Here is a 13,847-nt window from a genome sequence, read left to right on the forward strand (position 1 = left end):
CAAAATATTGAAAAGGTCAACCTTGAGTTTTTACGCTTTGTGCTTGGTGTTCGTAAAACTACAAATACAACTATGTTATATTTCGAGACTGGGCTTCTACCCTTATATCTCATTCGTATATATCGAATGTTTAAGTTCTGGTTTAAATTATTACAGACAGAAAATTGTATATTAAGAGCTGCTTGTGACTGGTCATATTGTATTTGTGAAAACGACAAGCAAAATTATCAAAGCTGGGCAAAATTTATGAAGGACCAATTATATAATTTGGGACTTGGCTACATGTGGAATGACGAAAGTAACTTAAATAGTCGTATTTGTCTACCAATTATTCAGGAAAGACTTAAAGACAACCTTATTTAAACGTTGCATGGCAAGTTGCAAATAGAAACAAAATGTTTTATTTACAAGCACTTAGTTGATAATTTTTGCTTACAATATTATTAAGAAAAATCAATACCAAGGTTATATAAAAAATGTATTTCAAAAATGAGGTTGTCCTCACATAATCTGCTTATTGAAACAGGTCGACATAAAAATATACCAAGAGACAAAAGATTTTGTAAAACTTTGTAAAAACTAAACTTTTTAAAAAAAGAAAAGAAAAAAAGATGAATATCATTTTATACTTGTGTGTCCAATGTACTTAGCATTACGATCAAAGCTTATAAAAAAGTACTACTGGTGTAAACCATCCATGTGCAAATTAATACAGTTACTAATGTTAACAATATCAAAGAATTGTGTAATTTAGGAAAATTCATTTACACCTCACACTCAGAATGGTCATTTGCTGATTTCAATTGTTATTACTATCAATATATATATAATATATACAGACCCTGAAACGTACTACTACACCAAAAAAGCGTGCGACTTTCGTGCGAGAAACGTTTCGTGTAAACCGTTTAGCGTTTCGTGTAAACCGTTTAGCGTTTCGTGTGAATCGTGAAGCGTTTCGTGTAAACTGTTTAGCGTTTCGGGCAAAGCGTGCAGCGTTTCGGGCAAAGCGTGTAAATCGTTTCGGGCAAAGCGTGCGAGAACCGTGTGAAACGTTCATCAGATTTCATTCGGAACTCTCTGACAATTTAATTGTTTCAAAATAGCGCTCGTGTTAAACATTACTTTAAACTGTTTGTGATTGGCAAAACTCCTTTGAGATATTCTCGTGAAAAAAATCTATAAGAAATAATATACTTATCTGTTTACAAAATTGAATTAATTCTTAAAAAACAAAAGAAAAGTACGCGTATTGAAGAATACTAGTTACTGAGACTATTCGGCTGTGTACAACCAGTACACATAACCTCGGACATCGGGTAAGACCTGCACCTGGCTGAACCTGTCAATCAAACTCTGTGTATTCGTTTTCATTGGATGGTCACGCGTCTCTTTTTTGTCAATAGCCAATAGAAATTTAATGACTTCAAGGTAGTCGGAATCAGTATTTGATGATGCACACAATTTCAATGATAGATTATTTAACATTAATTTAACTTTTCATTTCTATGAAATGGGGGAAGAAAATTCTTCTGAATCCCAATTAAGAATATTTCTACAAGTTATTTTTTTAATTATTTAAACACTGATTACGGAAAACAACAAGTAATTAACACACTGAAATTTTCCTAAAATGTACACATGCAATTAATTATTATGGGAATCTATATGGCTTGCATGGTACATGTACTTCATTCAAATAGATTATGATAGATATATTTTACGCCGTTATGCGGGGCGCCGGTTATGTATACGAATATTGATACAAAAATTTAAACCATTTTTTATGTTTTGTTCTTTCCGAAATCTGAAATAGTAATGACATCTTTCTTTATTGTTTAATCGATTGATTTTTTTTCTGTGATATTATGTACGGAACATTTATTTATGCGAATGATTCGACATAAGAAAAAAATTAATCGGTTGTTTTATAGCATTTTCTAACTTATGTGACTAATTTTATTTTACATAACTTTCAAAATTATCAATGTAAATAATTACGGATTTATTTACTGTTAGTATTTTTACATCGTATTCTCTAAAACCAATAAAAATATTAATGTGAGAAGAAAAAACAAATCCCGCCGATTACTGAAAAACCGATTTCAGTTTGTGACATGCGGATTTTATTTTTGGTATTGAATATTGTGTTACGGTAACTTTTTTCTTTGGAATTTCTATTATTTACGGCACTAAAAAGAATCATGGACATTTCTTTTGAGCAATAAATATATTAATAGAAGTAATATTGTTGGCTAATTCTGTGAAAAAATATTTTTTTGCTTTAAATATAAGTACCAAATTAATTTAAATAATCAATTCAAAACTTATGTACATATATTTTTCTAATATTAGTATTTCTATTATTTAGTGTTTTCTTAAAATTATTTCTTACTAACAGAGTCAGGGTAAAATCCGAGAGGACCCGAATCGATCAGAATAAAAGCGTGTCCAAAGCGTGTGAAAAGCGAGCAAATCGTTTCGTGCGAGAATCGTTTCGTGTAAACTGTTCAGCGTTTCGTGTAAATCGTTTAGCGTTTCTGGCAAAGCGTGCAGCGTTTCGTGTAAACCGTTCAGCGTTTCGTGTGAACCGTTTAGCGAGCGTGTAGCGAGCGTGTGGTGTCAGGGTCTGTATGTGTTATTTTTGTGTGTATATTTCGGTAACCTGTATATCATTCTCCAAATACAAATTATTCTATAAACATAGGAGTTTGTGCGCACAAGTCAAGATTTGTAGGGACTGACCGTCCATTATTGCCTATATATATTTATGTATTGTTCACCAATATAAGTGCTATAAGACGTATGTCTTTTGCAATAAAGAAATTGAAATTGAAAAATTGTATGTATCAAAAGCTATTTGAGAAGGTTTATTTTTCTGATATGGTATTCATTAAAGGAAATTTAATAACCTTGAATTGTTTTCAACACCCATTGATCATTGGTTATATATATATATATATATATATATATATATATATATATATATATATATATATATATATATATATATATATATATATATATATCCAAAGTCTCTTTTTCAATGAATAATAAAAAACTTTTAAAACACTGTTTCAAAATATTTCGACCGTGTTACCGGTCTTCATCAGTCGGTGTTTATTGTCTATAGCAACACAACGTAGAACATATACTATGACGTCACAATATGAATACAGTCTGGCAAGTGACGTCATACAACAATATTGCGCCAAAAACATATGAAAAAAAGGTGAGAATCTATAGAAAGCACAGTGATAGCCGTAATTAGTACATAAACAAGTAATAAATGAAAAATGTATAGATAACGGGACATAAAATAAAGGAAATGTCTATACAAACCAGTAATAATGTAGTCTAAAGACAATAATGTTCCCTTTTGTTTATACCAAAAGTACAAAGATGAAACTTACAGAAAATTCAGAGAAAATTTGTGGAAGAAAAAATTAAATACTTATATACCTTTTACCTTATATACCTTATATACCTTATACATTTTTCATTTATTACTTGTTTATGTACTAATTACGGCTATCACTGTGCTTTCTATAGATTCTCACCTTTTTTTCATATGTTTTTGGCGCAATATTGTTGTATGACGTCACTTGCCAGACTGTATTCATATTGTGACGTCATAGTATATGTTCTACGTTGTGTTGCTATAGACAATAAACACCGACTGATGAAGACCGGTAACACGGTCGAAATATTTTGAAACAGTGTTTTAAAAGTTTTTTATTATATATATATATATATATATATATATATATATATATATATATATATATATATATATATATATATTTTCTTCCATTCATGAACGAAATTTTTTAGTCTCTCTACCTTACTCACATCTTTCTCTAAAATCTGTTCTTTCCTCTTCTGTCCACATTTCTCATCTCTCTGCCATATGCATTTCTTCCCCCTAAAAAAGGTCTGTCTGATCCTCTACCTCTACCATTATTATAATTGTAAGGGAAATTCTTTCTTCCTCTTGTGTTAGTATAAAAAAAAGTCGTTCTTTGGCCTGTCTCGCTTGTATTTATCAAAGTCTGACAATTCTTTGATCTTTTTCTGAATATCGCCCCCAAATAATAGTTCTGATACGGGCTGAGATGTATTACATATGTCTTGGAATCTACTGGGTAAAACCCTTCTCATCAAAAATTGTCTCTTTTGAGAAATTTGGTAGATTGAATTACACAATGCGATAATTGACTGTTTTAACAGATTTCTTATCTCTTTGAACTTATCATTTGTCTTCATCATTTCTGCAATTCTGAGTAGAGGTGTAATACCACATCAATGGTGGTTTTTTGCACTGCTTGAAAACCAGAATCACGACTCTGGGCAAATTTTGGTAAATTGTTCCATATGTCTGTATTAACCCTTAGGTGCTACTAAATTAGTGCAATTAGCTGGCCTTGGATTATCTTCAATTATTTTTTATGTCTGACCTCCTTTAATACACAAAGTATTGACCATTTCTGCTAGACAGTTTAGAATCAACATCTTTCCCTTTCTGTGTCGGTAGGTATGTGTTCCTGACGAATATTACTGAATAAAGGAGTGGAGTTCATACTGTATGAAGGTTTATTAAATAACGCAGTGTCAAGACGCAATATTTTGACAATTTTGAACTTCAACACACACGCACGTTCTCATCACCTTGCACCTCTCATTCCTTCAATACGTGAAACTGTAATTAAACAAAGACTATAACTAATACTGTGCATTAATATAAACGTTACTGAATTATATAATAATAATATTTCATGTTTACACATATCTATATCTATACATACCTCCTTGCGCCCACTTATAAACAAAGGAACACATACACTGATACAGCTCTTTTGCACTCGCACATTCAAAATTCTCCAACACAAAAGAGTTACAATCACTCGTACGTATAATTAATCGTGAAATAACTTTAACCGTAACACTATCTTATCTGAACTTAACCAATCTTATAATGCCCAATCACTTAATTCCATGTCTTTCTCTGATTCATTATCAGCAAAGAAATGAAACTCGTTTTGATTTTCATTCTCACTAGAAATGCTCTCATGTTCTATTGACTGATTTGTACTCACTATCATGTTGTAAATTGTAAATACAACCAATTAAATCATTTATGCCCATGAGTTCCTTAAATTTATCTATCTCATCTTGACCCATGTTTACTAGGGCATTGGTAATATCTTAACCAGATAACTTGTCATCTTTCTTCGTTTTCTTTGTCTTATTTTTATTGCAATTTGCTTTCTTTCATTTTGTACCTTTAGAACTCTCTACCAGCCTCGCCAATGCACATTCACTCTGGTCATTATCATTATTGTTCAAGTCTTTGCTCACAGAACCTGTAGCAGAATTAGCTCTAGTAACTGCTTTAACTTCGTTCAATTTCTTAGCAAGCATTTTTTCTGCTTCTCAAATAGCGTCGCTATCGAAATCCTCAAACGTATCATTATGAGAGTCTGCTATTATAGAGAGGACTTCGTCCCAGATTTCGTTACAAGATGACATGTAAATTTGTCAACAAAGAAATTCACACGTGAACCACGTGTGTATAAGAAATATACACCAGCATGAAATTCAAGCAGTTAAGTCATTAAAAACGAACAAACATGTGAACCATGTGTTAACAAAGACAACGTCTCAGTTTTAATATGATAACAAACCGTAAGTTGAGCTGAGCCCGCACTTTGTGCGCCAAGAAAAATATGAGTGATAGATACATGGCAGTGCAATATATACTACTGACGTCACATGGTTTGAATTCTTTGAAGAGCGAGCCCGAGTATAATTAGTCAAGAATTATGCTATTGATACTCCGATATGCCAAAGGCTGTATGAAAAGAATGGCTTTAAAGGGGCATGGTCATGATTTTGGTCAAAAATTATTTTTTCGATTTTAATGTTTATAATGCTTCAGTAATGCATTTTCAATTGGCAACCAAAATTTGAGTGTCATTTGTTGAGTTATAAATGAGTTACAGAGCTTGCAATTCCTCGCTATGTAAACAAAGCTTTTGTTTACATTTTGAATGTTGAAGTGAAAATTCCAGTTTAAGACCTAAAATGAATGTGTTAATCGTTAGGAACTGTTTATTTATGCTTAAAAAGAATAAGAATATAGACAAATCATCTTGAAAAAGATTTTTACTGGTATATTGAACCTATGTAAACAAAAGCAGGGCACGAGCCTTGTTTACATGACGAAGAATTTTGAGCCCTGTATCTAGCTTAAAATTCATCGATGAGCACCCAAATTTCATTTGATCGTTAGAAATAATTTATTATTGTAAATAATAAAAACAGAAAAATAGAATTTGACCAAAATCGTGACCATGCCCCTTGAAAGCAACGGTACACAAATATTCCATACTCAAACTTAATTTTTACCTTCTCTTTGCTTTTTCATTAATTCTACCTGTGTATCAATAAGGTGACAAAAATAAAAGTGTGGTAATTTTTATTTTAACGTAAACTTACTAAAAATGCATTCTTATTAAAAGTTAAAAACCATTTCAGTTGACTTGAGTAAATAAAAACGACACCATTAAAACAGTTTTAATAGTTCAGACACATTTTTGTTATGGGGATAAAGAATGAAAATAAAGGCTCGAGCTTTGTTTACAAAACATAGAATATTAAACCCTGTAGCTTGCTGATACCTCAATTATTGACTTTCAAATTTTGACAAAGCATAAAATTACCCATATTAACCATTTTAACATTAAAAATGGAAAAATAAAATTTTAACATTTTGAGCTCAGATCATGTCTAAGTCCCTTAAACACCCAATGCAAACGCCTAGAAATGGATGTTATTATGGAAATTCCAGAAAAGAATGTCGCATATTTTAATGAAATCAATGAACAAAGACTTTAAATTATACATTTTAGGCACTTGCAGGATGGATAGCTTTTCTTGCTGTTTTGGAAATTGGAAGAAGTGTTTATTTTTTGGGAACTGGTGTGATAGTTCCAATAGTAGACTTTGTATCTCCACTGATATTGTCTCTGACAATGGTAAGAAATTCATTTTTAGCTCACCTGAGCTGAAAGCTCAAGTGAGCTATTCTGATCACATTTTGTCTGTCGTCCGTCTGTCCGTAAACTTTTCACATTTTCAACATCTTCTCAAGAACTACCAGGCCAATTTCAACCAAACTTGGCACAAATCATCCTTAGGCAAAGGGGATTCAAAGTTGTGAAAATTAAGGGCCACACCCCTTTTCAAGGGGAGATAATTAGAAATTAATGAGAAATTTTCAAAAATTTTCTTCTCAAGAACCAGAAAGCCAGGAAAGCTGAAACTTGTGTGGAAGCATCCTCAGGGAGTGTAGAATTAAAGTTGTGAAAATCATGATCCCTGGGGGTAGGGTGTGGCCACATTGGGGGGGGGTGTTAAAGTTTTACATAGGAATATATATAGTAAATCTTTAAAAATCTTCTTCTCAGAAACTAATCAGCCAGGAAAGCTGAAACTTGTGTGGAAGCATCCCCAGGCAGTGTAGATTCAAAGTTGTGAAAATGATGATCCCTGGGGGTAGGGTGGGGCACAATGGGGGGTCGAAGTTTTACATAGGAATATATAGAGTAAATCTTTAAAAATCTTCTTCTCAGAAACTAATCAGCCAGGAAAGCTGAAACTTGTGTGGAAGTATCCTCAGGTAGTGTAGATTCAAAGTTGTGAAAATCATGATCCCTGGGGGTAGGGTAAGGCCACATTGGGGGGGGGGGTGTTGTGTTAAAGTTTTACATAGGAATATAAAGAGTAAATCTTTAAGAATCTTCTTCTCAGAAACTAATCAGCAAGATGATTCTTTATAATTGTTAAGACTTTGGCTCCAGGACAATTCTTTGGCCTCACAAGAAGGTTCAGAGTTTGATGTAGCTAAATATCCCATATATAAACAATTGTAAAGGATCTTTTTGAGAACTGCAATACTCAACATGTGATATGACTATAAAATTGAAGCAGGCAGCTATTTTTTCAATAGAATCTTTTTGTATTACTGTATTGAGTTATTGCCCTTGATTTATTGATTCTTGATTATTTTAATTAATGCATCCACTGTTATCCAATTATTGTGATGATTATTTTTATACAATAATAAATATTCAATGTATATAAGTTGTTCTGCATAAGTAGTTTTGGGTTAGGCCGGATTAGTTTGTTTATTTTTGATTTCCAATTTTTAGATACTATGAATTATTTTAGGCCGGCACATATATAGCGACAGTGTCTATTGAGTTATGTCGAGCGACTGTTTGGGGTTAAACTTGAACAGGTACCGATAGATTGAGTGTGCGGTCATCCCTGCTCTATCTAATCTTCGTGATTTCTAACCTATGATACAGAGTGTGCGGTCATCCCTGCCCTGTATCGCATTAATACAAGTGTGCGGTCATCCCTGCTTGTATTGGTGGTGGTTGCGGTGGAGCACTAGTGTGTGATCATCCCTGCTGGTGTTCTGTCCTTTCTAGCACAAGTGTACGGCACTCCCTGCTTGAGTTAACATTGGTACCTGTTGAGTTGCGTAGGTGTGCGGTCATCCCTGCCTGCGTAACGTTGAGTCCCTATATATGTGCAGAAGCGGTGATTAAAGTCTGCTCTTGTAAAAGTCTGCTCTTGTAAATATTGGCAGCAATCAGGGCTATCCCAGTCTATCTCGGGTACTGGCCCGCGGGGATCACAGGCAGTGACCCCCTTGCACGTTACAAAATCATCCTGTTAGAAAAGGGACTAATGATTATAAACATAAGAATATCCAGGGGGAAAAATGGATTTTATTTATACAGGATATACATGTATTATTGTACATTGTCCAGATTGTTTGTATTATTACTCCATTAAGCTGACTTTATCATACCTATTGTTCCTCAGGTGAGCGATGTGGCCCATGGGCCTCTTGTTTCAAGTGACCAGAAAGTACAGTAAAACCTGATTTAAAGGGGCATGGTCACGATTTGGGTCAAATTTTATTTTTCTGTTTTTATTATTTACAATGCTTTAGGAATGCATTTCTAATGATCAAATGAATTTTGAGAGTCAATCCTAGAGTTATAAGCAAGAAACAATGCTCACAACTCTTTGTCATGTAAACAAGGCTCGTGCCCTGTTTTTGTTTACATATGTTAAATATACCAGTAAAAATCATTTTCAAACTGATTTGTCTATCTTCTTATTCATTTTAAGCATTAACAAAAAATTCCTAATGTTTAACACATAATTTTTGGTCTAAAACTGTAATTTTCACTTTAACATTCAAAATGTAAACAAAGGCTTTGTTTACAGCAAAGAATTGTAAGCTCTGTAACTCGCTTATAACTCGACAAATAACACTCAAATTTTGGTTGCATATTAAAAATACCATACTGAAGCATTGTCAACATTAAATTCGGAGAAATGATTTTTGACCAAAATCGTGACCATGCCCCTTTAACATGCCACATTGGGGAAATTTGATAAGTGGCTACTAAAAGGGGCATGGTCACATTTTGGTCAATTTCTTTTTTATGTTTTTATTATTTACAATGCTTTAGAAATGCATTTCTATTGATCATATAAAATTTGAGAGTCATTCATAGAGTTAAAGGCAAGATAAAGGGCTCACAATTCTTTGTCATGTAAACAAGGCTTGTGCCCTGTTTTTGTTTACATAGGGTCAATATACCAGTAAAAAATATTTTTCTAGCTTATTTGTCTATCTTTTTTTTTTATTTTAAGCATAGATAAACAGTTTCTAATGTTTAACACATTCGTTTTAGGTTTAAAACTGAAATTTTTACTTTAACGTTTAAAAAATGTAAACAAACTCTTTGTGTACATAGCGAAGAATTTCAGGCTCTGTAACTCGCATATAACTCAACAAATGACACTAAAATTTTGGTTGCCTTTTAATAATGTCTTTCTGAAGCATTGTAAATATTAAAATCAGAAAAATAATTTTTGACCAAAATCGTGACCATGCCCCTTTAAGACAGGTGGCCTTTAATTTTAGTTTGCACACAAAATCATGTAAATCAATCCATAAACACAATGCATAAAAGGATATGTTTTGTTATTACACATTTATGTACATATGTAATTTCACATATTTAGCTGAAAGCTCAAGTGTGCTATTCTGATCACATTTTCTGTCGTCCGTCTGTCTGTCCGTCCATCTGTCTGTCTGCAAACTTTTCACATTTACAACATCTTCCCAAGGACCACAGGGCCAATTTCAACCAAACTCGGCAAAATGCACCCTTAGGCTAAGGGGATTCAAAGTTGTGAAAATTAAGGACCACGCCCTTTTGTAAAGGGAGAAAATTAGGAATTATTGGAAATTTTCAAGAAATTTTCAAAAATCATATTCTCACAAACCATTGGGCCAGGAATTTCAAAGCTGAAACTTGTGTGGAAGCATCTTCGGGTAGTGTGGATTCAGTGTTGTAAAAATCATTACCCTTGGGGGTAGGGTGGGGCCACCATGGAGGGTCAATTTTTTTACATAAGAATATATAGAGTAAATCATTAAAAATCTTCTTCTTAAGAACCATTCCGCCAGGAAAGCTGAAACTTATATAGAAGCATCCTCAGGTAATGTAGATTCAAGGTTGAGAAAATAATGACTCCGGAGGGTAGGATGGAGGTTGAATTTTTACATAGGAATATATAGAGTAAATCTTTTAACCTCAAAACCATTAGGCCAGGAAAGCATCCTCAGGAAGTGTAGATTCAAAGTTGTGAAAACCATGACCCTTGGGGGTAGGTCAGGGCCACATTGGGGGGGGGGGGGACACATTTTTACATGGAATATATAGAGTAAATCTTTAAAAAAATCTTCTTCTCAGAAACCATTTGGGCAGGAAAGCTTAAAATTGTATGGAGGCATCCTCAGCTAGTGAAAATTCAAAGTTGTGAATATCATGACCCTCGGGGGTTCGATTGGGCCACAATGGAGTGTTGAATTTTTACAAAGGAACACATAGAGTAAATCTTTATAAATCTTCTTCACAAGAACCGTTTGGGCAGGAAAGCTGAAACTTGTTTGGAAGCATCATCAGGTATTGAGATTTCTTCAAGTTTATTCAAATCATGATTCCCAGTGGGTAGGATGGGGTCACAAGGGGGGAGGGGGGAGAAAATTTTTACAGAGGAATACCGTAATGTCGCGTGTATAACACGCACTTTTTTTCAGCCAAAATTTGATCAAAAGTGGGGGGTGCGTGTTATACATAGGACCAAAATTGTACCCCATTTTTTCAAGCCGTGATTCTTGATACCACGGGAGTAGTGACTGCCGATATAACGTGTTATGCAAATTGAATGAGTGTATACTAAATTTACTGCATCAGAAATACCTTATTCTTAATTTTTTCCCCCATGTATTGAAATATTTATCCTCTCTTAACATTATTTCTTGCATCAAACAAGTTTAAATATCGCCAGTGTATTCGCCATTACGTAAGCAGCCACCTGTTGACTCGGCGCGTGGTCAATGTTTGTTTAACAATTTCCGGTGTCAGAAGCATGGACCTCTCTAGTGTCGGACTTCACAGGGTGTTTTCAAGTGCATGTAGATAAGCAATTATTCTGATTTTATTAAACTTAATTACTTTGTGTCCCGTTATGCAGTTAAACGTTATTGCTTTACATAGACACTCCTAAAATTACATCGATCATTTGTACGACTTGATAATGACGATATACGACATACGAACGTTTCTTCACAATGTTTATTTAAACAACAATCATAGGGTTTGACTATAATTAATCAATTAAATCATTTCTGGTTTATGTCTGCAAACATTATTACTTTTAATTAAGCACTAAGCTTGGTTGCCGTTCTTCTCTACGTATGATGATCTTCTACTTCTCCGATGTTGTAAGAAACTACGAAGTGTCAAATGATATTGATACCGCCCATGTAAATCGTACCGTCCTTTTTAATTAAAAGTGTAAGAACTTTGACTCTAATATCGCTTAGGCCATGTTCCGATCACGAAATTACAGTAATTACGCTTGGGTTAAAAAATCATCATTAAACATCGATAGTTATTTGGGAAAATGGCGGCCGTCGATTTTCATCGTCTGTGCTATGTTCCGATCTCAAAATTAAAGAAATTGCGTATGGATTATAAAATTAACATGAAACATCGATAGTTTGGGGGAAAATGGCGGCCGTTGATTTTACCATTTTTTGGGTGCGTGTTATACATAGGACCTGCTGTTTTTTCGCCATTTTTTGGTCAACTTTGGGGGTGCGTATTATACACGAGTGCGTATTATACACGAGACATTACGGTATATAGAAAAATATCTTTAAATCTTTTTCTAAAAAATCATTTGCCTAGAAAAGCTGTAACTTTAGTGAAAGCAACTTCAGATACTGTAGATTCAAATTTGTTCAAATCACAATCTTTAGGAGTAGTGTGGGGCCACATTTGGGATTCAGTTGTACAAAGGAAAACATTTTATTTATTCACAAAAACTGAAATGTTATTATGTATGCTTTTACTTATATGCAAGCATTTTTATATATTGCTGATTCTTCAAAATTGTTTGAACTTTGGCCCCTGGACAAGGGGTTTAGAGTTTGATGTACAATGTAGGTTTATATCCTGTATATAAACAATTGTGAAGGCTGTTTTTGAGAACTGCAATGCTGAATGTGATATGACTATAAAATCATCCTGTTAGAAAAAATGACTTGATTATAGATATAAGAATATCCAGGGGGAAACGGATTTTTTTGTACAGGATCTACATGTATTATACCACATTGTCCAGATATTTTTTATTATGACTCCATGAAGCTGATTTTATCATGCCTATTGTTGCTCAGGTGAGCGATGTGGTCCATGGACCTCTTTTTTTTAACCTGTGTACTGTGGTTTCATCAGTATTCGTTGAATACCAATTTTTGTGGATATCGTTGTTAAATAAATGTTCATTGAAGTGCAATTTCTATTAAGATTTTGTATTGATATGGTCATTAGCCTTGAATTTACGTATCCTTGAAACTGTGATTTTCACTTTATCCACGAAAATTGTTACCCTTGAATATTAATGAAACCACGGTATAATAGTCCAAAATGGTTTTTTGCTTTTTCATGTTTAAGTCTTGGTGAAGTTTTAAGACCAGTTGTTTTGTACAGTTCTTCTTCTTTTTCTTTCTTGTCTCTGAACTTGTCCATCATGTTTCTCAGAGATGACTGAACAAAATTGTACAAAGTTCAGGATATGATAGGCCTGCATATCTAGTTGTGCACCCTGAGTTGATTTTATTTTATTAAGGGTTGGCCAACCACTTTTGGGGTGGTCAACCATTTTTTGTGGGGGGTCAAATGGGTGTGGGGTCTAACATTGAACCTCATAGACTCTATTGCAAATGATTATATCTTGAAAACGGATGAAGATTATAAAAAAGGGTTTTCCGAATCATATATTGACTGTTACAGGAAATACATGGGGTTTATTTGATCTGACCCCTTGGGTCATCTCCACCCCCCCCAGGAACCAACATTTGTTTCAACGTGTTCTTGTCACTCAACACAATGCTATATCAGCCGGAGTGTATTCTCGCAAGCAAGATTTGCATTAAAAAAAGGATAAATGTTTAATGAAAATCTGTTCATTTGATGCAGCTTTCCTGATTCCTTAATCACATGTATTTCATTTTTATTTTGTAGGTCACTTGCATTGTTTTGCTACAGTATGAAAGAAGAAAAGGGGTTTATACCTCAGGATTTTTGCTCATCTTCTGGCTTTTATTATCAGTTGCTGGAGTAATGCTATTTCAATCTAAAGTCAGGACAGCTATTAGAATGGTATGATTTTTAGGTCAC

General features: G+C 33.7%; 1 protein-coding gene and 1 pseudogene across 5 annotated transcripts in view; one reads left to right on the forward strand and one right to left on the reverse strand.

The window, feature by feature from the left end:
- Positions 1–13,847, forward strand: part of LOC128168234 (multidrug resistance-associated protein 1-like) — a 404,229-nt gene that overhangs the window by 43,763 nt on the left and 346,619 nt on the right. For 4 of the 5 annotated variants that reach the window (XM_052834423.1, XM_052834422.1, XM_052834424.1 and 1 more), the window contains exons 3-4: positions 6,912–7,037; positions 13,692–13,829. In XM_052834423.1, the coding sequence (XP_052690383.1) occupies positions 6,912–7,037; positions 13,692–13,829 (264 nt within the window). The remainder of the gene's footprint in view (positions 1–6,911; positions 7,038–13,691; positions 13,830–13,847) is intronic. The other variant, XM_052834426.1, reaches the window with a different exon arrangement.
- On the reverse strand, positions 3,861–6,317 carry LOC128168238 (uncharacterized; annotated as a pseudogene).

This window comes from Crassostrea angulata, chromosome 10 (assembly GCF_025612915.1).
Source record: "Crassostrea angulata isolate pt1a10 chromosome 10, ASM2561291v2, whole genome shotgun sequence".
Classification (NCBI taxonomy): domain Eukaryota; kingdom Metazoa; phylum Mollusca; class Bivalvia; order Ostreida; family Ostreidae; genus Magallana; species Magallana angulata.